Source organism: Pan troglodytes, chromosome 1 (assembly GCF_028858775.2).
Source record: "Pan troglodytes isolate AG18354 chromosome 1, NHGRI_mPanTro3-v2.0_pri, whole genome shotgun sequence".
NCBI lineage: Eukaryota > Metazoa > Chordata > Mammalia > Primates > Hominidae > Pan > Pan troglodytes.
In genome coordinates, this window is record NC_072398.2 from 3,209,156 (window position 1) to 3,233,617 (window position 24,462).

General features: G+C 40.2%; 1 protein-coding gene and 1 long non-coding RNA gene across 15 annotated transcripts in view; one reads left to right on the forward strand and one right to left on the reverse strand.

Moving 5' to 3' along the window:
• SMYD3 (SET and MYND domain containing 3) overlaps window positions 1–24,462 on the forward strand; it is a 757,166-nt gene that overhangs the window by 585,310 nt on the left and 147,394 nt on the right. For all 14 annotated transcript variants that reach the window (XM_514316.9, XM_054661013.2, XM_063809354.1 and 11 more), the window contains one exon: window positions 5,467–5,577. In XM_514316.9, coding sequence (XP_514316.4) covers window positions 5,467–5,577 — 111 coding nt within the window. The remainder of the gene's footprint in view (window positions 1–5,466; window positions 5,578–24,462) is intronic.
• On the reverse strand, window positions 20,368–22,329 carry LOC107970781 (uncharacterized). Its single transcript, XR_001713660.3, has 3 exons — window positions 22,185–22,329; window positions 21,072–21,164; window positions 20,368–20,690 (listed from the first exon to the last, which is right to left on the reverse strand). It is a non-coding gene; the product is annotated as an uncharacterized LOC107970781 (long non-coding RNA).

Consider the following 24,462-nt stretch of genomic DNA (forward strand, 5'->3'; position numbering starts at 1 on the left):
ATTTGCTTATTGAATTGCTTAAGTTCCTTATAGATTCTGGGTATTAGACCTTTGTCAGATGCATAGTTTGTGAATATTTTCTCCCATTCTGTAGGTCGTTCGTTTACTTTGTTGATAGTTTCTCTTGCTGTGCAGAAACTCTTTAGTTTAGGTCCCACTTGTCAATTTTTGTTTTTGTTGCAATTGCTGTTGAAGACTTAGTCATATGTTCTTTCTGAAAGCTGACGTCCAGAATGGTGTTTCTTAGGTTTTCTTCTAGGGTGCATAAAGTCTGTGGTCTTACATTTAAATTTTTAATCTTTGTATTAATTTTTATATACGGTACAAGGTAGGTGTCTTCTGCATATGGCTAGCCAGCCGTCCTAGCACCGTTTATTGAACAGGATGTCCTTTGCTCATTGCTTATTTTTGTATGACCACTTTTCTATGTGTAGGCAAGGTTGGGAGAATGAGCGTCAGGGTGATGTAATGATCCTGGGAAGAGATAACAGTGGTAGCCTGAAGTCAGGGGGAGCTCAGGTGGTGGCTTGTGATAAGGTACCTGAAGACTATAATATTAAGAAGATAAAATTAGCAGGATTTGTGAAACAAGGACACAACTTGTGAAACAAGAGACACAAAGATACTCAGGTTTGACTTTAAAAAGAAGTGATATTTTTCAGGCTTTTTTCCAGTTCAGAGCCAGTATTAACAGAAACATTCGTAACTGTGATCATGGAATTCTAGAAATGAAACAAGGTCTAATTTTAACTTGGTCATCTTTTTTTTTTTTTTTTTTTTTTGAGACGGAGTCTCGCTCTGTCGCCCAGGCCGGAGTGCAGTGGCGCGATCTCGGCTCACTGCAAGCTCCGCCTCCCGGGTTCACGCCATTCTCCTGCCTCAGCCTCCCGAGTAGCTGGGACTACAGGCGCCCGCCACCACGCCTGGCTAATTTTTTGTATTTTTAGTAGAGACGGGGTTTCACCGTGTTAGCCAGGATGGTCTCAATCTCCTGACCTCGTGATCCTCCCGCCTCGGCCTCCCAAAGTGCTGGGATTACAGGCGTGAGCCACCACGCCCGGCCTTAACTTGCTCATCTTATCCACGCAGTTGTAGACAATGAAAAGATGGTTTCATGGAAAAGGAGTTCATTTTGTCTTGAGATTTTAATGTAAGCTATGTATTCAAGATCTAGAAAATCTTCTTCATTATATTACTCTAATGTCAGAAATGATTTACTGCATTTTCTATAAGAGCTGCACTAAAATGGCAGAGCAGTGGTCAATGGCATTAATATTTTAATGCAATTTTGTTCTGTGCCCTTAAGGTGTCTACTGATCAATGGCCAAGTTTCACATATACATTCCCACTAAATGAGCCTTACATTTACTGAGCAGATATTCCATTACAACTAGTGAGTCAATGAGTCTTTAATAAAGGTTTTTATCTTTGGCTAATAACATGATTTTAGCTGTCATTACCAGTTAGTAATCTGGCTGTTTTTTCCCAAAAATATGAATAAAATATTTTTGCCATTAAGCACTTCACAATTGATAACCAGATATGCTGCAGACTTCATTGGCATAAAAGAAGCACAAAAATGGGTCGCTTTCTCTGAGGTAATGGGGCAGTCGCCATAGGAAGAGGTGTATTTGAGCCAAGCTTGGAGGATGAGCGGCTCTCAGGAGGCTGAGTGTGGAGGGGAGGCTCGCGTAGCCAGTGATGCCCAGGCACATGTTGGCATGGTGTTCATTGTTTCAGAGGTCTAGCAATGTACATAACTGTGACAGGCTGGGGTTCAGGGAGAGACATGGAGGCTAGAAAGGCAGACAGAAAAACAGCGGAGGGAAAGCCTTGTGTGCCTTTATTCAAGGGCAGTGAGAAACCATCGCAAGTTTTTATGTAGAGAAATGACGTGATCACATGCGAGTTTTAGGAAGATCTCTCTCAAAGCAGTTTAGAAGATGAAAGGTACACTGCAGGCAGCGGGGAAGCCAGTTAGAAAGCCATTGCATAGTCCAGGTAATGGTTCCAGGCAGTTATAGTATGCCGAGGGAGGCTTTAAGAGTCCATTTATTGGGGTTAAATGAAATAACTAGTCTCCTGTTGGCCATTCGCTGCCTGACAAGATCACTCATGAGTTTTGGCCCTTGTAATAAAGTCTTGGGTTAGTCAAGCACATTTTTTTCTGGCGTGACAGGCCCTGGAGTTAGTGGCTTCACACTGGGCACATTGTAATCTCCCAATAACTACTGTCCATTTACCTGCTCTGATAATGGGAGTTGATGACTAAGAGCCATTGGGCTGGATTCAGAATTAGTGTCCTAGAGTTAACCCAAGAGGGGACATAGGGATGCGCTCATTTGCTACCTCACCTCCTATAAGGAAACTGGGACCCACAGAGCCTGATAGTATAAGATGAATCTATCTACTGTCCCAGACTTACTCATAGGCTGTTTCAAAAAGTGAGCTTGGAAATAGGTTATTTGGAATTTGGAACATAGCATTCATTAGAAACAAGAGGAACTTGCCTGGTATAGGTGACCCTTTGTGCCTCAGAGGCAACCCTGGCTTCAGATCATGAAGCAAGAGAAACATGGAGGAAATCAAAAAGTGGCTGTTGTCTCAGCTGAAGGATCTCAGTTGCCACAGAACATTCTCTAACACAGGCGTGAGTATTTTAGGTTTGACGGTGCTACGGACACTCCTTAAGAGACGCCAGCTTCTTCTACAGCCCTCTCTCCCTGCCAAGTATGAGAAGCAGCCATGTAAAAGTAAAAAGAGCATCAGACTTATCAAGAGATCTGGGTGCAGTCTTCAGTGTTACCTGAACCCAAGACGTTTGCCAGTTTTTACTGTGCTATGCTGCCTCGCCACAAACAGTAGATACTCAGTAACGTCATTGTCTGTATCTCTTAAGGGCAGATATTCTTGTTTCTGTGTGTGGAGCAGCATGTTATGGTTGCCTAATGTGAAGAATCTATGGAGAGCCAGCCAGCCAGATCAGGCTGTGACTCCTGTCCCCTTGGTGATGGTGACGGCCATGGTGGATTTGACAGATCTGGCTGGCCAGCCCAGCCATCCACCATCACCCCTACAGCTTGAGAGAGTCCTTCCCAAAGCTTTGTTTTCTGTCAGAGAGGGTGGCTGCCTTTGCCCTACTATGATTTCAAACAAGTAAGATCATGCTTTGTAGACATGAGATGCTTTCTTTTAAGTATAACAAAAACCACATGGAGTTTTCTGCTCTAGGGAGTTTTTTGCATCCCTTCAGTGGATAATCCTGCCTTCTTGCTCTGCCAAAGTCTTCACTTCTCCCCTCACCACACATACCGCCATGATTACTTTCTACTTTTAAAAGCAAAGAAGTAATTTCTACAGTATGGTACAAGCTGATATATGATACAGGAAAAGAAAAACTAGAGCAGGTAAGGGAATTGGGTTGTTACTTTTAATAGGGCATTGAGGTTAGACCTGAACGAGAAAGTGGGATTTGACTGTAACTCAAAGGCGATGAGGGAGGTTGTCATAGTAAACGGGGCGGAAGGGCAGAGGGAACAGCCAGTGCACAGGCCTTGAGGTAGGAGTGTGTGTGGAGCCAGACGGGAGGCCAGCCTGGTGGAGCAGCAGCAACGAGGGAAACTGGGAAATGAGAGGGAACAGGTGGGATGATGTGAAGCCATTGCTTCTCTACCTATGACGAAGGACCAGTTTTTCTTTTCCTTCGTAATCTATTGCAGACCAGTATTTTTATAAAATCTAGTGAAAATAAATTATTAGAAAAATGAAGGGCTGGGTGCAGTGGCTTACGCCTGTAATTCCATGGGAGGTCAAGGAGGAAGGATTGCTCGAGCCGAGGAGTTCAAGACCAGCCTGGGTAGCATGGTGAAACTCCATCTCTACAAGAAATACAGAAAATTAGCCAGTGTGGTGGTACATGCCTGTAGCCCTAGCTACCTGGGAAGCTGAGGGGTGGGAGGATCACCCGAACCTGGGAGGTTGAGGCTGCAGTGAGTTGTGATCATGCCACTGCACACCAGCCTTGGTGGCACAGTGAGACCCTGTCTTTTTTTTTTTTTTTTTTTAAAGCCCAATGTTTTATTATTAGAGTCACATAAAATTACCCTTACCAAATTAGTAAAAAACATTTCTAAATATTGACTTTGTTTCTTGACTCATGTCGTCATGGACTGGTAACCCACAGTGCGCACTGGCACCAATGCGGGGACCATACTTTGAATTGCACTTGGGGAGTTAGAAGGACCTGGCCTTCACTCAGGCAAAGTGGGGAGCTGTTGTGATGTTTCAAACAGAACATGTCATCTGACATATTTTAAGTGAATCACTCTGGCTAGAGGGTGGAGTGCAGGGGGCCTGGAGAAAGAATCAGGGAGACCAGTTGTGAGACTATTACATTTTACAGGTGAGAGGTAATGATGGCTCAGACCAGGATGGTAGCACTGGAAAAGGTAAAAAGTGGTTGATTCTGGGTAGTTTTTAAGGTGGAGCCCGCAGAATTTCCTGGTGGATTGGATGGCAAGTGTAAAGGAAAGAGTGAAGTCAAGGATGACTCTGAGGCTTCAACTTGGATAAGTCAAAAGATGAGTTACTGTCAACTGAGAGTGAGAATGCTCTAGCCGAGATGGAACAGGTTGAGGGGAAGATCAAGCATTCTGTTTTCTGGATTTTGAATTAGACTTTCATAAGAGATCTAATCAAGTGCAAAACGCTCAAGCATTATGATGTTGCCTAAAGACCGGTGACTTAATGGGACTCAGTGTTAGAGAGTGTCCGAGGAGTCCTTTAAATATATCCTCTCATTTATAACCCTTCACCATCCAAGGCAGGGGATATTACTCTGAAAGGGTGTAAGGCAGTCAGTTTAAATGCTTCCATCAGTGGTGGTACTCTCAAGTTAAACTCTCCCCTATTTGGAAATTATTCTACCCCCCCCCCTTTTTTTTTAAACCTAGATACAAATAAGAGAACTGTTTTCTCATTTCAAAGATACCAAATTTGGATGACCTTAAATTCCATGAGGCAGCTATAGAATTGGTTAGAATTTAAGAGCAATCTGGCTGTATCATCTGCCACCCTTTTGGTTGCCAGGATTAATTTGGCTTCTCTGATTGCTAATGGTTATAGAATTTATTAGCAAACCTTAGTAATACCAAACATACAACAGTTTTTGATATTTTCCTATAGTGAAAAAAACTAAGATACAAAAGTGGGTAGAGATCATAAGACCCGTTCTTTAAATATATGATACATATATATTTACCACATAGCAAAGACTGAAAGGAAATAGATTAAAAATTTATGTGTGATCATTTGGTTAGAGAAACTATAAGCGGTACCTTCTCTCTTATATTTTTGGTTTATAATAAAAACAAGTTTTACTCCAATAATTAGCAATAATAATAACCATTTGTTAAAGAAATGAGCACAGCAGATGTTTCAGCGCTTCCCTCTCTCTGGCCTGCACAGCTCACCATCTGCTACCTGGATATGCTGATGACCAGTGAGGAGCGCCGGAAGCAGCTGAGGGACCAGTACTGCTTTGAATGTGACTGTTTCCGTTGCCAAACCCAGGACAAGGTATGTAGTATGGAACCGGATTGAAACACCTCCACGGCAAAATCTCAGTGATCTTCAGAGAACTCTGCCTTGATTTCATAAACCCAAAAGTAATGACCCTCAGTACATGGTAGGAAACAGATAAATAAGATAACTCATTGAACTGCATATATTTTGTTTCCTGGAACTTTTGTCACCCACCAAGCTGAGATTTAACCGATTTAACCAAAGGTAAGGATCTGTGGAGTTTAGAGTCAAGTGGGAATGTAGGCATTAAATATTTAATTAAAAGGATGGGTGAAGGCCAGAGTGCTAGTAGAACATATGTAGTAAGTGGGTTGAATTACGTTATGATTGACAAGTTATTGCTCGGTAAACAACATACCAAGTTTTACCTAGTTTATTTCTTTAAAAATGTTTTTTAAAATAAAATCAGGTTTGTTGAGGTACAATTTACATGCAAAAAATTTACCCTACTTAGTGAGACAGTTCTATGATTTCAACAAACGCAGTCATGAAACTGCCATCAAAATCAAGATACGGAATGGTTTCATTTCCCAAAAAAGTGCCCTCATGTCCCTTTATAGTCAACCCTACCACCCCTACCCCAACCCCTGATAACCGCTGATCTGTTTTTTATCCTTATAGTTTTTTCCTTTTGTTTTTAGTTGACACATAATAATTGCACATATTTGTGGGATACAGAGTGATACTTAATTATGTGTATACTATGTGTAGTATCAAATCAGGGTAATTAGCATATCTGTCACCTCATATATTTATCATTTCTTTATGTCATGAATATTCAAAATCCTCTTTTAGCGTTTTGAGAATATACAATAAAATTAAGTGAACCATATCCCCCTACAGTGCTGCAGATGAGCAGATTCGTTCCTCCTAAGTTTGTGTTCATTAACCAACCTCTCCCCACCTTCGTAGCCTCTAGTACCCACAGTTCTGCTCTCTACTTCCATGAAATCCATTTTTTTAAATTCCCACATATGAGTGAGAACACGGAATATTTTATCTTTCTGCACCTGACTGACTTTGCTTAACATAGTGTCCTCTAGGCCCATCCATGTTGCCATGAATGACAGAATATCATTTTCATGACTAAATAATATTCCATTGTGTATGTATGCCACATTTTCTTTATCCATTTTTCCATTGATGGACATAGAGGTTGATTTCATCTTAGTTTTTCTGAATAGTGCTGCTGTAATAAACATGGGGCTGCAGGTATCCCTTGGATATACTGATTTTCTATCCTTTGGATAAATACCCAGTACTGTAATTGCTAGATTGTATGGTAGTTCTATTTTTAGTTTTTTGAGAACCCCTCACGCTGTTTTCCATAATGGCTATACTATTAGGTGGGTGCAAAAGTTATTGCAGTTTTTGCCATTAAAAGTAATGGCAGTGGCCTCATTGTAGAGGCCTTTCACCTCCTTGGTTAAATTTATTCCTAGGTGTCTTTTTTTGGGAGTGGGTAGCTATTAATTTTAATGGCAAAAACTGCAATTACTTTTGCACCAGCCTAGTATGAGAGTATGTTTTCCCCACATCCTTGCCAGCATTTGTTATTTTTATTTTTTTTGGTCTTTTTGATAATAGTCATTCTAATTGGGGTGAGATGACACCTCATTTTGGTTTTGATTTGCATTTTCCTGGTGGTTGCTGATAAGCATTTTTATTGGCCTTTTCTATATGTGTTAGATAAATATCTATTTAGATCCTTTGCCCTCTTTTGAATTGGAATATTTGTGATATTTTTGCTGTTGAGTTGTTTGAGTTCCTTGTATATTCTGGATATTAGTTCCTTTTTGAACGCATAATTTGCAAATATTTTCTGCCATTTTATAGGTTGTCTCTTCACTCTGTTGAGTGTTTCCTTTGCTCTGCAGAAGCATTTTGGTTTAATACAGTCTCATTTATCTATTTTTGTTTTTGTTGCTTGTGCTTTTGTGGTCTTAGCCATAAAATCTTTGCCTTTAGACCAATGTTCTGAAGTGTTTCCCCTATGTTTTCCTTTTTTTTTTTTAAATTATAGTTTAAGTTCTAGGGTACATGTGCACAACGTGCAGGTTTGTTACATATGTATACATGTACCATGTTGGTGTGCTGCACCCATTAACTCGTCATTTACATTAGGTATATCTCCTAATGCTATCCCTCCCCCCTCCCCTCACACCACAACAGGCCCCGGTGTGTGATGTTCCCCTTCCTGTGTCCATGTGTTCTCATTGTTCAATTCCCACCTATGAGTGAGAACATGTGGTGTTTGGTTTTTTGTCCTTGCGATAGTTTGCTGAGAATGATGGTTTCCAGCTTCATCCATGTCCCTACAAAACGCATGAACTCATCCTTTTTTATGGCTGCATAGTATTCCATGGTGTATATGTGCCACATTTTCTTAATCCAGTCTATCATTGTTGGACATTTGGGTTGGTTCCAAGTCTTTGCTGTTGTGAATAGTGCCACAATAAACATACGTGTGCATGTGTCTTTATAGCAGCATGACTTATAATCCTTTGGGTATATACCCAGTAATGGGATGGCTGGGTCAAATGGTATTTCTAGTTCTAGATCCCTGAGGAATCGCCACACTGTTTTCCACAATGGTTGAACTAGTTTACAGTCCCACCAACAGTGTAAAAGTGTTCCTGTTTTCTTTTAGTATTATAGTTTCCAGGCTCACAGTAGTTAATTAATTTTGGTTGATTTTTCTGTGTGGTGACAGATAAGGGTTTAGTTTCATTCTTCTGCACGTGGATATCCACTTTTCTGATGACAAATAATTGAAGAGGTGTCCTTTCCCCACTGTGTGTTCTTGGTGCCTCTGTTGACAATCAGTTGCCTATAAATAATGTGTATTTAATTGTGCGTTTTCTGTTCTGTTCCATTGGTCTATATGTCTGTTTTTATACCAATTCTATGTTTTTTTTTGTTAGTATAACTTTGTGGGATATTTTGAAGTTAGGTAGTGTGATACCTCCAGCTTTGTTCTTTTTGCTCAGTATTGCCTTGGCTATTTGGGGTCTTTTGTGTTTTCATGTTAATTTTAGGATCATTAGTTCTATTTCTTGAAGAATATCATTGGTATTTTAATAGGGATTGCATTGAATCTGTAGATTGCTTTGGATAGTATCATCATTTAACAACATTAATTCTTCCAATTAATGAGCATGGTATGCCTTTCCATTTGTGTTCTCTTCAGTTGCTTTTATCAATGTTTTATAGTTCTCATTGCAGAGGCCTTTCACCTCCTTGGTTAAATTTACTCCTAGGTGTCTTTTTTTGGGGGGTGGGTAGCTAGTGTAAATGGGATTACTTTCTTGATTTCTGTTTCAGGTAGTTCATTATTGGTGTATAGAAACACGGCTGATTCTTGCATGTTGATTTTGTATCTTGCAGCTTTACTGAATTTATCAGTTCTAAGGGTATTTTGGTGGAGTCTTTTAGTTTCTCCATATATAAGGTCATGTTGTCTGCAAAGGGAGGACAATGTGATTTCTTCCAAGTTAAATGCTCTTTATTGCTTTTTAAACATTTTTATTGATATATGATAGTTGTACATATTTGTGTGGTATATGTGGTATTTTGATACCAGCATACAATGTGTAATGATCAGATCTGGGTAACTGGGAGATCCATCTCCTCAAAAATTTATTTATGTTGGGAACATTCTAAATTTTCTCTTCTAGCTATTTTGAAATATACAGTAAACTATTGTTAACTATAGTTGCCCTATTGTGCAGCTGAACACTAGATCTTACTCCTCCTATTGAGCTGTAATCTTGTATACATTAACCAACCCCTCTTAATCCCTCTGCCTACTACTCTTTCCAGCCTCAAAACCACTATTGTATTCACTATCTCTATAAAATCACCTTCTTTTTAGTTCCCATGTATGAGTGAGAACATGAGATATGTCTTTCTGTGCCTGGCATATTTCACATAATGTAATGTCTTTAAGTTCCATCCATGTTGCTACAAATGACAAGATTTTATTACTTTTTATAGAGGAAATATATTCAGTTGTGTGTGTGTGTATATGTGTGTATATATATATATATGGCATTTTTTTTTAACTTATTGATGGACATTTAGGTTGACCCACGCCTTGGCTATTTTGAATAGTGCAGCAATAAACATGGGAGTGCAGATATCTCTTTGATATTCTGATTTCCTTTCTTTTGGATCTATATCCAACGTTTGGATTGTTTGGTTATATGGTAGTTGCGTTTTTAGTTTCTTGAGGAACCTCCTTACTGTTGTCCACAGTGGCTGTACTAATTTACATTCCACCAACAATGTGTGAGCCTTCCCCTTTCTCCACATCCTTGCCAGCATTTGTTATTTTCTTACTTTTTTATAGTAGCCATTTTAACTGGGGAGATGATAGCTCATTGTGGTTTTAATTTGCATTTCCCTGACCATTAATGTTATTGAACATTTTTTAATATATCTGTTGGCCATTTCTATGAATTCAGCATATTTTGCCTGTTCTTAATTGGGTTGTTTTTTGCTATTGAGTTTGAGTTCCTATATACTGTGATTATTAATCTCTTGTCCAATGAATACTTTGCAAAATTTTTTTCAATTCTATAGGTTGTTTCTTCATTGATTATTTTCTTTGCTGTGCAGAAGCTTTCTAGCTTGATTTGATCTCATGTTTCTATATTTGCTTTGGTTGCCTGTGCTTTGGAGGTCTTGCTCAATAAGTAGTTGCCCAGCTCAATGTCTGAAGTGTTTACCCAATGTTTTCTTATAGTAGTTTCATGGTTTTAGGTCTTATATTCAAATATTTAAGCTGTTTTGATATGACTTTTGTATATGGGGAGAGATAGGGGTCTAGTTTTATTCTTTTGCATATGGGCTATCTAGATTTTCCTTTCTCAATGTATTTTCTTGATGACTTTCTTGAAACTCCATTGACTAAATGTGTGGATTTGTTTCTACATTCTTTCATGTGTTCCATTGGTCCATGTGTCCATTTTTATGCTAGTACCATGCTTACTTTGCTTTTTGTAATTTTATAGAGCATTTTCAAGTCAGGTAACGTGATGGCTCCAGCTTTGTTCCTTTTGTCCAGGATTGCTTTTGCTGTTCCATGCGAATTTCCGGATTGCCTTTTCCTTTTCATGTGCAGAGTGTCATTGATATTTTGATATGGATTACATTGAAAATGTAGATTGCTTTGGATAGTACGGTCATTTTAACAGTATTCTTCCAATCCACGTGGGCTATCTTTCCAATTTATTATGTTCTCTTCAATTTCTTTTATCAATGCTTTATACTTTTATTGTAGAGATCTCACTTTTATTAAGTTTAGTCCTAGGTGTTTATGCTATTTTATTGTAGCTGTTGCAAATGGGATTGCTTTCTTTATTTATTTTCAGATGTTTGCTGTTGGCATATAGAAATGCTACTGATTTTTGTATGTTGATTTTGTATCCTGCAACTTGACTGAATTTATCAGTTTAACAGTTTTTGTTGGAGTCTCTTGGTTCTAGATGTAAGATCATGTTGTCTGTGAACAAGGCTAATTTGAATTCTTCCTTTCTAATTTGAATGCCCTTTAATTTTTTCTCCTGTCTAATTGCTCTGGCTAGGAATTCCAGTACTGTGTTGAGCAAAAGTGGTGAAAGTGGACATCTTTGTCTTGTTCCACGTGGTAAAGGAGGGGCTTTCAGTTTTTCCCAATTAAGTGTGATGCTAGCTTGGGGTTTGTCATATATGGCCCTTATTTTCTGAAGTATGTTTCCCTCATACCCAGTTTGTTAAGATTTTTTTCATCATGAAGGCATATTGAATTTTATTGAAAGTTTTTTTCAGCATCTATTGAAATGATCATATGGTTTTGTCATTGATTCTGTTAATGTGATGTATCACCTTTATTGATTTACATATGTTCAACCATCCTTCCATCCCTGAGATGAATCCCACTTGATTATGATGAATGATCTTTTTAATGTTGAATTTGGTTTGCCAGTATTTTGTTGAAAAAAAAAGTGTGTCTATGCTAATCAGTGATATTGGCCTTTAGTTTTTTGTTGTTGTGCCTTTGTCTAGTTTTAGTATCAGGGTAATGCTGGTTTTATATAATGCTGGTTTTATATATATACTTTGGAAGTATTTCCTCCTAATTTTTCTGGAATAGTGGGAGTAGAATTGGTATTCATTCTTTTTTAAATGTTTGGTAGAATTCAGCAGTGAAGCCATCAGGTCCTAGGCTTTTCTTTGATGGGAGACTTTATTACTGTTTCTATCTCATTACTTGCTATTGTTCTGTTTGCGTTTTCTGTTTTCTTCACGGTTTAATCTTGGTAGTTTGTGTGTGACTGGGAATTTATCCATTTCTTCTAGGTTTTCCAATTTATTGGCATACAGTTGTTGCTAACAGTCTCTAATCATGCTTTGAATTTCTGGGGAATCTGGTATAATGTCCCCTTTTTCCTCACTGATTTTACTTATTTGAGTCTTTTTCTTTCTTTCTTATCTAGCAAGTCGTTTACTAATTTTGTTTATCTTTTCAAAAAACTTTTTGTTTCATTGATCTTTTGTATTGTATTGTTCTTTAATCTCTGTTTTGTTTAGATCTGTTTGGATCTTTATTTCTTACCTTCTACTAATTTTGATGTTGGTTTATTCTTGTTTTTCTAGTTCCTTGAGATACATTGTTAGACTTTTTAACTTGAAATCTTCCTACCTCTTTTATATAGGTGTTTGTTGCTATAAACTTCCATCTTAACACTACTTTTGCTGTAACCCATACATTTTGATATGTTGTATGTCCGTTTTCATTTGTTTGAAGAAAGTTTTTGATCTTTTTCTCAATTGCTTCACTGACCCAAGAAGCATGTTTAATTTTCATGTATTTGTACAGCCAAAGTTTCTTTTACTGATTTCTAGTTTTATTTCACTGCAGTCTGAAAAGGTACCTGATATGATCTCAATTTCTAAAAATGTGTTAAGCCTTGTTTAGAGGACTAATGTGTCATTTATCTTGGAGAATGTTCCATTTACTGATGAGATGAAAGTATATTCTACAGGTGTTGGATGTATGTTCTGTAAACATCTGCTGGATTCCTTTGTGGTACAGATTAAGTGTGATATTTTTCTGTAGATTTTCTGTCTAGATGATCTGTCCACTGCTGAAGTCCCCAACTATTACTGTATTGGGGTCTCTCTGTCTATTTAGCCCTAATAATATTTGTCTTGTATATCTGGGTGCTCCAGTTTGGGCGCATATATGTTTACAATGGTTATATCCTATCACTGAATTGATGTTTTTATCATTTTATAATGACCTTTTGTGTCTCTCTTTTTTTTTTGACTTAATGTCTATCTTGTGTGATACACTACAGCTACTCCTGCTCAGCTTTGGCTTCTGTTTGCGTGGAGTATTGTTTTTCATCCCTTCACTTTTTTTTTTTTTTTGAGATGGAGTCTCACTCTATCACCACGCTGGAGTGCAGTGGCGCGATCTCAGCTCACTGCAACCTCCAACTCCCTCGGTCAAGGGATTCTCCGGCCTCAGTTTCCTGAGTAGCTGGGATTACAGGCACGAGCCACCACGCCCAGCTGATTTTTATATTTTTAGTAGAGACAGGGTTTCATCATATTGGCCAGGATGGTCTTGATCTCCTGACCTCGTGATCTGCCCACCTCAGCCTCCCAAAGTGCTGGGATTACAGGCGTGAGCCACCATGCCTGGCCATCCCTTCACTTTTAATCTGTCTTTACAATTGAAGTGAGTTTTTTTGTAGGCAGCATATAGTTAGATTCTTTTTGTTGTTGTTGTTCCTACCTATCCAGCCAATCTTTTAATTGGGGGAATTTAAACCATTTACAGTTATGGTTATTTATATGAGAGGACTTAGTCCTGACATTTTAAAAATTGTTTTCTGATTGTTTTGTAAATCCTTTGTTCTCCTCTTCCTCTTGTATTGTTTGCCTTTACAGTTTGGTGGTTTTCTGTAGTGATAACATTTGATTCCCTTCTTTTTCCCATTTGCGTATCTGTTCTATCAGTGAGTTCTCTACTTTGGTGTGTTTTCATGATGGCAAATATTGTCCTTTTGCTGCTGGATATAGGACTCTCCTAAGAATTTTTTTTAGAGCTAGTCTAGTGGTGATGAATTCCTTTGGTTTTGGCTGTTATTTCATTAAATAGGTTTTCTCTGACTTTAAATTATTTTATTTTAAAAAAAATTTGTGGGTACATAGTAGGGGCATATATTTATGGAGTACATGAGATGTTTTGATACAAGGATGCAATGTGAAAGAAGCATGTTAAGGAAAATATGGTATCCATCCCCTCAAGCATTTATCCTTTGAGTTACAAACGATCCGATTACATTTTTTAAGTTATCTTAAAACATACAACTAGGTAATCATTGACTATAGGCACCCTATTGTGCTATCAAATAGTAGGTCTTACCCATTCTTTCTATTTCTGTTGTACCCATTAACCATCCTCACCTCCCCTGTAAACCACCTACGATTTGCAGCCTCTGGGAAGCCTCCTTCTACTCTCTCTGTCCATGAGTTCAATTGGTTTGATTTTTGGATACCACAAATAAGTAAGAACGTGATTTTTTAGTAATAAATAAGTAAATAAATAAGAACGTGTGATTTTTCTTAGATACCACAAATAAGTAAGAACATATGTTTGTCTTTCTGAGACTGGTATTTCACTTAATGGAATAACCTTCATTTCCATCCATGTTGTTACGAATGACTGGATCTCATTTTTTTCTGGCTGAATAGTACTCCGTTGTGTATATGTACCACATTTTCTTTATGCATTCATCTGCTGATGGACGTTTAGTTTGCTTCCAAATCTTATCTATTGTGAACGGTGCTGCAACAAACATAGGAGTGCAGATACCTCTTCGATAAGCTGATTTCCTTTGTTTTGGGTATATACCCAGCAGTAGGATTGCTGGATCCTATGGGAGTTATATTTTTAGTTGCTTGAGGAACCTCCAAACTGTTCTCCATAGTGGTTGTATTAATTTACATTCCCATCAACAGTGTACAAGGGTTCCCTTCTCTCCACATCCTCACCAGCATTTGTTACTGCTTGTCTTTATTATAAGCCATTTTAACTGGGGTGAGATGATACCTCATTGTGGTTTTGATTTGCATTTCTCTGACAGTGATATTGAACACCTTTTCATATGTCTGTATGCCATGTGTATGTCTTCTTTTGAGCAATGTCTATTCAAATCTTTTGTCCGTCTTTTGATCAGATTATTAGATTTGTTTTTTCTATAGATTTGTTTGAGCTCTTTGTATATTCTGGTGATTAACCCCTTGTCAGATGGGTAGCTTGCAAATATTTTCTCCCATTCCGTGGGTTGTCTCTTCGCTTTGCTGATTGTTTCCTCTGCTATGCAGAAGCTTTTTAACTTGATGTGATCCCATTTGTCCATGTTTTCTTTGGTTGCCTGTGTTTATAGGGTATTGCTAAAAATATCTTTGCCCAGCCCAGTGTCCTGGAGATTTTCCTTAATATTTTCTTGTAGTGGTTTTATAGTTTGAGGTCTTAGATTTAAGTCTTTAATCCATTTGATTTTATTTTTGTATATGGTGAGAGATAGTGGTGTAGTTTCATTCTTTTGCATATGGCTATCCAGTTTTTCCCGCATCATTTATTGAAGAGACTGTCTTTTCTATGTTCTTGGCACTTTTATCAAAAATGAGTTCACCATAGGTGTGTGTATTTGTTTCTGGGTTTTCTGTTGTGTTCCATTGTTCCATGTTTCTGCTTTTATGCAGACCTGAAGCCAGCACAGTGCTGGGTCTCGCCCAAGACCTGCTGTAACCACTCCCTGGCTGCTGACTGTGTTTGCTCAAGGGTCTGGGGCTCTACAATCAGCAGGTGGCAAAGCCAGCAAGGCCTTTGTCCTTCCCTTCGGGGCCATGAGGTCCCCAAGGCCCCAGGTGGGTCCGGAAGTACTGTCTGGGAGTCAGACCTTAAAAGTCTACCTGGTATTCTTTTGCATTACGACTGAGCTGGCACTAAAACTGTAAGACTCAATGTTTCTCAGTCTCCCTCCTTTTTCCAAAGGCACAGGAGCCTCACCCCGCAGCCACCTTTACCCCTGGCCGCATGGAGTATTGCCAGACGACCGCCAACATTCCCTTAAGGCCCAAGGTCTCTAAAGTCGGCTCGTGGTGAATGTTGCAGGGATTTGGGACTCTCGTCAGGGGAGAGGACTGCCCTCTGGCCGAAGGCAGGCCCAGAAATGCTAAGACTCAAGTCTTGGAGTCAGGGACCCCAGGAACCCATTCTTGGGGTTCTTGGTACCTAAGATGTTGGTAGTTGAGTCCCTTTTATTTTTCTCTCTGCTTTTCTCAAACAGAAGGAGTTTTGCCCTGTAGCTACCACAGCTGGTTATGTGCTGAGTCTCACCTGAAGCCAGCAAGTCCCGGAGACTCACCCAAGGCCTTCGATGTAATTCATGGGTGTCACTGCTGGTTATTCGGGGCCCAAGGGCTCTTCAGTTAGTAGGTGATGAATGCTGGCAGGACTGGGTCCTTTCCTTCAAGGCAGCGGCTTCCCTTCTGGCTCAGAGTATGTCTAGAAATGTCATCTGGGAGCTACGGTCTGGAATGGGGGCCTCACGACTCTGCTGGTGCCCTCTCCTGCTGTGGCTGAGCTGGTATCCAAGATGCAGGACAAAGTCCTCCCTACTCTTCCCTGTCCTCTCCTCAAGCAGAAGGAAGGGGTCTCTTTTGGAGCCAGGTGCTGTGCACCCTGGGGCTAGGGGAGGGGTGATGCCAGCACTCTCTCGGCTGTCCCAGCTGGTGCCTCAGTATGTCGCATGCCCCCTAAGTCCACTGTCTCTGGGCCTAGTTCAGCTGTAGGACTTGCCTACGAGTTGCAGTCATTATGGCCTAGACTGCCTTTCAGGTTTACTTAGAGACCAACAGTACTTTGGCCCTCAGTGGTGAGGTTTGCAGGCACTCAAGTTCGGACCTCTGGGATTGGAGATTGCCCCCTGGCTAGGGCTAGTTTAAATGCTCCCTCTGTGGGCAACATTGGGTGAGTTTGGTTTGGTTTTCCTTTCTCCTCTAACAGGACAGCACTGAGTTCAGTGCCTCACCATTGCTGTATTCTTCCTTGTATGAGTCTGTTTTCACACTGCTATGAAGATATTACCTGAGACTGGGTAATTTACAAAGAAGAGAGTTTTAATTGTCTCACAGTTCCACATGGTTAGGGAGGCCTCAGGAAACTTAAAATCATAGTGAAGAGGAAGAGGCATGTCTTACATGGTGGCAGATGAGAGAGAAAACGAAGAGCAAAGCGGGAAGAGCACCTTATAAAACCATGAGATCTCATGAGAACTCACCCCCCTCTCAGGAAAACAGCCCCCATGATCCAATCACCTCCCACCAGGTTCCTCCCTTGACCTGTGAGAATTATGGGGATTACAATTCAAGATGTACTTCCCATAATCCCCACATGACCTGGATGTGAGACATGGAGTCAACATTTGCAGCCTGACGATGTGGTAGAAAAGAAAAACCCATATTCTGGGGAGAAATTCAAGCTGGCTACAGAAATTTGCGTAAGAAACAAGGAGCCAAATGTTAATCACCAGACAGTGGGGAAAATGTCTCTAGGGCATCTCAGAGACTTTCACAGCAGCCCCTCCCATCACAGGCCCAGAGGCCTAGGAGGTAAAAAATGGTTTTATGGGCAGGGTCCAGGCCCCCCCTGCAGTGTGCAGCCTCGGGACTTGGGGCATCCCACCTGCTCCAGCTGTGGCTAAAAGAGGCCAAGGCACAGCTCAGGCTGTTATTTCAGGGGATGCAAGCCCCAGTTACAATTCCAGATGAGATTTGGGTAAGGACACAGAGCCAAACTATATCATCCCTTCCCTAGCACCCAGAGATGCTCTTGTCACCACGCACCACTGCTGGGGGTCAGGGAGAGGTGGCCCTGGCGATTCAGGACAGTTTGTTCTATCTCTTCAGTGCCCCTTTTTGCAATAGGAAGTTAAAACCCAGTACTGTGAATGCTCATCTGGCGTTTGGTTCTCATGAAGGTGTTTTTTTCTGTGTGGATGGTTGTTAACTTGGTGTCCTTGTGGGGGTGGGGGCAATTGGTGAAGCTTTCTATTCCAGCATCTTGCTCTGCCTGTTTTCTCTGACTTTTATAATTTCTTCTCCTTTTGGAAATTTCGGTATTTGAATACTTTTTACTTTATGATGTCTGATATGTCACTTAGGCTTTCTTCATTCTTTTTTGTTAGATTTTCACCTTTTTTGGACTGTGTTATTTCAAAAGCTCTGCCTTCAATTCAGAAATTCCTTCTTCATGATCTAGCCTATTGTTGAAGCTTCTCGATTATATTTTTTAATTTCGTTCATTGAATTCTTCAGTCTTAGGATTTCTCTTTGGTTCTTTTTACGATATGTCTTTGAATTTATTCAGATCATTAACTGCTTTTCTGAGTTTTTCATATTGTTTACCTGTGTTCTCTTGTATATCACTGAGTTAACTTGAGGTCATTATTTTGCATTTCGTTTCAAGCATATCATAGATTTCCTTTTCTTTGATATCTTTTTCTGAAGAATTATTGTGTTCCTTTGTAGGTGTCATGTTTTCTTTTTCACATTTCTTGTGTCCTTACGTCTGTGTATCTGGTGTCATAATTGCTTCTTCTAAGTTTTTGGATTGGCTTTCATAGAGAATGACTTTTTCATGTAGATATATTTACAGTATTTGTTGGGTAGAATTCTTTAGCTCTGATTTTGGGTAGGAACAGTACTATGGTCTTCATATTATTTCTTTGTCCATAATCAGTGTCAGCAGTGATCACAGGTTCTTTAGTGGCTTAGGCTGTGATTGTTAGTGGAGGCTTGGGCAACCTTTGCTGGGGATGGAGACACCAGGTGGGCTGGTTCTTAGGCCCCTTGTTGGCACATGTAGGTACTGGTGATGGTGGTAGTGGGCCAGGCATTCTGGTCCTTAGGTGTCTAAATGACATGAGACTGTCGGCAGGCCTTGTAATGGTGCATATGGCACCACTGGAGATGGGTTGACCCAGGCCTGTCCTCAATTTCCTTGATGCCATGTGCAGGCTTAGCCTATCTTCCAGCCCCCAGATAGGATACAGATGGGGCCTCTGGACATTGTGCCCCAGAGAGCTGGTTCTCAGGTCCCCTGAAGGCATGTACAGGTGTGTGGTGGCCTTGTCCTTGGAAGGGGTGGCATCGCTGTAGGTGGCAGTGGCCCCAGGCAGGCAGCTCCCATGCTTTGAGGAAAATGTGCTTCAGCTCCATTTGTCATGGGGGCAGCCTCCCTGGTGCACTGGTTCTGCTGGTCCCCAGGGTATAGGACACAGTGTGGGCTAGAGTACTGGATATCTGGCTGTACCACTTGGTCCAGCTGGCCTCATGATACTGCAGCCCTCTGAGTGGATATGGGGGAATATGAGTGGCATTCCAGGGATGTGGAATGGAGGGGCTTCTGGGGTCCAGGGCAGGACATAGTCTGGTGGTTGCTGAGCTCTTAAAATGGTGCCATGCCACAGCACCTTGGGTCCTGAGGGGTGACTAGAACGCAGCATGAATGCCCTCGGGAACAATTCCGTGATGGACTCCAGTCAACTCCCTATACTAGGCTCAGGGCCTGTGAAGCTGAGCAGCTCTCCTGTGGCTAGGATGGCAGGCATCTGTGGTGGTAATGTGGACAACTGGAGATCTCTCGCTTACCTTTTCCCTACAATGGGGAGCCTTTCCTGGCTCTGAGCCAATCCTGGCTGAGACTGCTGCTTATCTGCCCTCTTTCTCTGTGCCTTGGAGAGTCCCTGTCCCTTTTGTGCTGAATTCCATTGTTCCCTCTTAGATGCTCTGTTTAACCTGTGGTTATCTGCTCACTGTTTTCCTTCTTTTTGGTGGAGGAGATGAGTGCCAGCTGCCTCTAGTCAGCCATCTTGATGACGTCTCTCTGTTTCTTTAACATTTGCTCCATAAGGCTTTTCCACTGCAGCACGTTATTAGATTGAGATCACTTATCTAACAACTTTTACTCTGAGAAAGGAGAGACAAAGTAAATGCCATGAAGATAATGAATGGACTTTTCTTCTGTTACTCATATACCTTTTTCATGTTGGACCTACTTATTTTTAGGTCCAATATGAAATATTTCACATAATCAGATTGTCTAAAGAAATCTTACTTTGGAAGAATGTTTACCTCGCTAGAATTCTTTCGTAATTGTTATCTTTCTTGGTCTGAGTAATTATAAGTAAATTAGGAAGTGAAACTCGGAAAGGTTCAGAGATATGCCTCTGAGACTTACCCCTGGGACTTAAAGGAAAAAGTGGCAAAACCAAGTCTGACACCCAGATGTCATGACTAAATCTAATGCTCCTGCCAGTATACCACAACTCACTGTAACTCCCATTGGCAACATGAATCAAGAGAGGTAGTTGCTCTCACTGCATGAGAAAGGACCCTGAGCTCATTCTAATGCTGCAGGAGTCCATGAACATGATCCATTTTGCCTTAAGAAGAACTTTTGAAAATAAGGGAATTAAGTGGGAAAAGTTGAACATTCTACTAATAGCTCCTGAAGATTCAATCTACTTTATTGTTAGCCTTTTGCCACAGGCAAGAATGACAGAAATCATGGGAAACTGCCCGGGGATTCCTCCCAGACCATGATCTGGAATGTTAGCAAGGTAGCTTTCCACCAGCATCCTTGGTTGGAAATGAGAAGGCTCTTGAATTTAGTTCCTCTTAGGTGCCATGAATATGGTGGATCTTCAGAAAATTCTTGAGTGAATGAATGATGATCTTTTATTAAAATTGGGGTCATAGTGATCTTAGTTTTATTGTAACAGGTGACATCTGGGCTGCAATAGTATATTAGGAAAGGATTTGGCTATAAATAACAGATAGCCCAACTAAAAGTAGCTTCAGTAGGTGGGGTGCATGTTCTAAAAATTCTGGAGAAGTAATCCAAGATGACAGCAGCGACTCATAGATCTCATCATGGACCTGAAATCCTTCTGTCTTCCTCCATAGTCATCCCTAGCATTGGGTTTGTCCTTACAGTCTGAAGATGACCGCTGCTTCCAAACCCCAGTCAGTGTATCTAAGCTCTGGAGAAAAAAGATGGGGTAATAAGAGGCAAAGAGCAAAGGGAAGACCTCCTAAGGATATCTACCTACACTTTATGGCTCAAAAATGATGTCATTTACTTTATTGTTCAGAATGGTGTCATATGGCCACCTTTAGCTATAAAAGAGGCTAGGAACTGTATTTTAGCTTTTTAGCCTTTATGCAAGAGGAAGACAAGAGAAAAGAGAGATGTTAAATGGATTTTGGGTAGCTAGTGCATAATGTCTACCATACCCACTGAGACCATTTTCTTTACTCTATTGAGCTAAAGGTTCGTTTAATATTAAAATTAGGGTTTTTCTGAGAAGGAGAACCAACAAGATGGGGTGGAGAAACAGATTTATTCTAAGGAATTGTCTCACCTGATTATGGAGGTTGAGAAGTCTCAAGATCTGCAGTTGGCAAGCTGGAGACCCAGAAGAGCCATGGTATAGTTTCAGGAGAAGTCTGAAGCCCTGAGAACCAGGAGAGCCAGTGGTGTAAGTTCTGTTCCAAAAGCTGGCAGGCCCAAGTTCCAAGAAGAACTGATCAGTCCAACTCAAGCAGTAAGCCAGGAGGAATTCTCTTTTGCTTTTACTTGAGGGAATTGCAGCCTTTTGGTTCCACTCAGGCCTTCAGCTGGTTAGTTAAGTGCCACCAGAGAGAGCAGACTCCTTTACTGAGTCTGTGGATTCCAATGGCAAGCTCATAAAGAAATACTCTCACAGACACTCTATGAATAATGTTTGACCAAATATCTGGGCACCCTGTGGCCCACTCAAGTTAACATATAACATTGACCGTTAAAATACTGAGATGGGTCTAATGGTGTCATGAAAACAGTACTTGATTACTCTGCTGGATTATAGTCCATGCTGTATCTAACACACTGAATGGTCCTGGGCAAGTCATTGAACCTCTCTGGATTCTTTCCATCCTCTGTAACATTAAAGAATTACACTAGACAGCCATAGGGCCCCTCCCCGCTCCTGTTTTCCCATGTTTCCATGAAATATTTTCTAGTGGAAGAGAGTAGAGTATGTACTTAGATGAGAATATAAACTTAGTTTGCAACTAATTTTTCAGTTGTATTTTTAAGTTTCTATTTGAGAATTTTGTTTAGTGATGTAAACACTCCTCTGAGATCTCTGTACTATCAATTTGCCTCAAAAAAAAATACAGAGGTAAATTCAGCTTAATGCATTCCCAAAAGATCATAAATTCAACATTAGTTCAATCAAAATTAATTTTCAGTTCCTGGATTTAAAGTTTCCAAGCTTATTTTTCTGCTTTTCTTGGAACCTAGAAAATTCATCTCACCAGTTTTCTGCATCAAGCAATATTTATTATGTGTCTACATCTGCATATTATTGGACTTACACAGTATTTTGTTTCAGGAAGGCAGGAACCCTTTTAATAGCAAGTATAATTTGCATATATACAGTTGTCATTTGTAATCAGCTGCAGCTTAATTTCTGGAAAAAAATAAAACTTACCTTCTGAGGGAGGTTTTTGAATGATTTGGGTCCTCATGGCTTGCCCAGGTCAGAATCCAAGGCAATCGGAGCTGAACAGACCAAATGGAATTGATTGTTTCCATAAGTTTGTGGTGAGAACATAGCGTGCTGCTTTGGATGTCACATGCCTTGTTGCAAAAAACAAACAAGCTATGATTACTTGCCATGTCAATTTTTCTTTCCTAAGTCCTGTTAGAGTTAATTCTTTTGAAACACCATGTCTATCAGTCTATCCAAAGCTCTGTTGCCTCACTGCTAGATTATTGAAATAGCCCCTGATTATTCACCTGGCTCTCAATTTCTTTCTTTTCATCCTTGGCACACGCTGTTTTAGGTAAACTCTCTCAGATGCCACTGTTCTCATGTTGTTACTTTGCTCAGAAATGTTCAAGCATTCAGCATTATCTTTAGCACTCAGGATCAACTTCATCCTCATAGGTTGCCATTCAGTGCTCTCTAGTTGTGACCCTAACATTCAACCTGCTTTTGTTCCCTTTTTCTGTTTCAAAATACCAATTTCCTTTATCTAATTGTTCCCTTTCCTCCACCCAAAAGATTTTGAAGTAGCTTACACGCACACATTCACAAGGATACATACACATGTATATATGTATCTACTTGCATATGTAATACAACGGCAATAAATTTTATTTTCGTTTGAGAAATAAAAGTGACAAAGAATAAGATGAAAGTAGTTTAGTATGCAGAATTTATACCATATGATCCTTTATATAACAGCTAGAAGTACTACACTTGAACTTAACCAAAAGGCCTAGAAGCAATATATAACAGCTAGAAAAATGATGAATTTACCCTTAATGTATCAGCAGCCAAACCTAAAAGACTACTTTCAAAATTCACAGTAGCCCTAAGAAGGAAAACACAGCCAGAGCAGTTTTTCCCTGCACTGAGGCCTGAGGCATTCTTTGTGTTAGTTCACTAACACAAAGCATTCTTACTGGACTTCCACAGTGAGTGGAATCACTGATTTCTATAATATTCTTCATCATAGCTGATTGACAATACTTTCTTTTTTTTTTGGAGACAGTCTCACTGTGTCTCTAGGCTGCAGTGCAGTGGCACAATCTCAGCTCACTGCAACCTCCGCCTCCCAGTTTCCAGCAATTCTCCTGCCTCACCCCCTGAATAGCTGGGATTACAGGCGCCGCGCACCACCACACCTGGCTAATTTTTTATACTTTTTTGGTAGAGATGGGGTTTCAACATGTTGGCCAGGCTGGTCTCGAACTCCTGACCTCAAGTGATCCGCCCGCCCTGGCCTCCCAAAGTGCTGGGATTACAGGTGTGAACCACCGTGCCCAGCCAAATTAATACTTCTTAATAAAAGAGGTAACTAGAAGGGTGAAAAATTAGGTAATCTAAGATCATATCTCTTTGATGGTTTGTTTCTTTCCAAGAATACAATTTAGTCTCTATGGAGGAAAGCAGTGGCTGCAAATCCTTCAGGTAATCCTTCACTAGTGTTATTTCTTGCAAATGGGCTTTTACATTTCTTATTTTGATTTTTTATTAAAGTAATACATGTATATAGTTTGAAAAATTAAAGTACTCTAACACAGTTGCAAACAATGGTACCCCTTTCCTCTCTTGCTCCTGCCCACGACCTGCTCCTCAAAGAGAACCCATTTTAGCTTCTGGCATTTTGTCCGTGTTTTTAAACTTAGAGCTCCCTTAAGTCAGGTGCTAGGGATACTTTCTGCTTACTGGTTCAGCTTAAAGACCAATTTTTATTTCCAAGATTTCAAATTTGTTCTTTTTCACGTCTCTGTGTTTTATTTCTGCCTATTTGGGTTTTATAACTTCTTTTTTACTTTAATGCATGCTACTACATTATTTATCTCTTTGGGTATTCTAATCACACTTCTTTTAAGTGTTAGTTCCATGAAGTTTATTTTACTGGAGGGAATTTATGTTCTGATTGTTTTCAGTTGGTTAGCATTGCATTTCACTCAGTGTTCTGGAATTTTGTATGGCAGGCTCATTTTTAGTGGACAGTTTTTTTGTTTTGTTCTTTTCACTCCTTCTGTGCTCTTCCCTTCTGTCTGGTAGTTTTGCCTCCCCCAAGCCCCTCAGCCTCCAGTTCAAAACCAGAACTTAATGGCATTTGGACCTCTTGCGCCCCAGTGATGCTGAGGCTAGTGCAGAAGTGTTGCCTAGATGGTGGGCGTCATGGCTGTGTACCTAGACAAGAGAGCATGGCTCTGTTTGGCCCCTTCAGGCCCACAGCTTCCTGTAA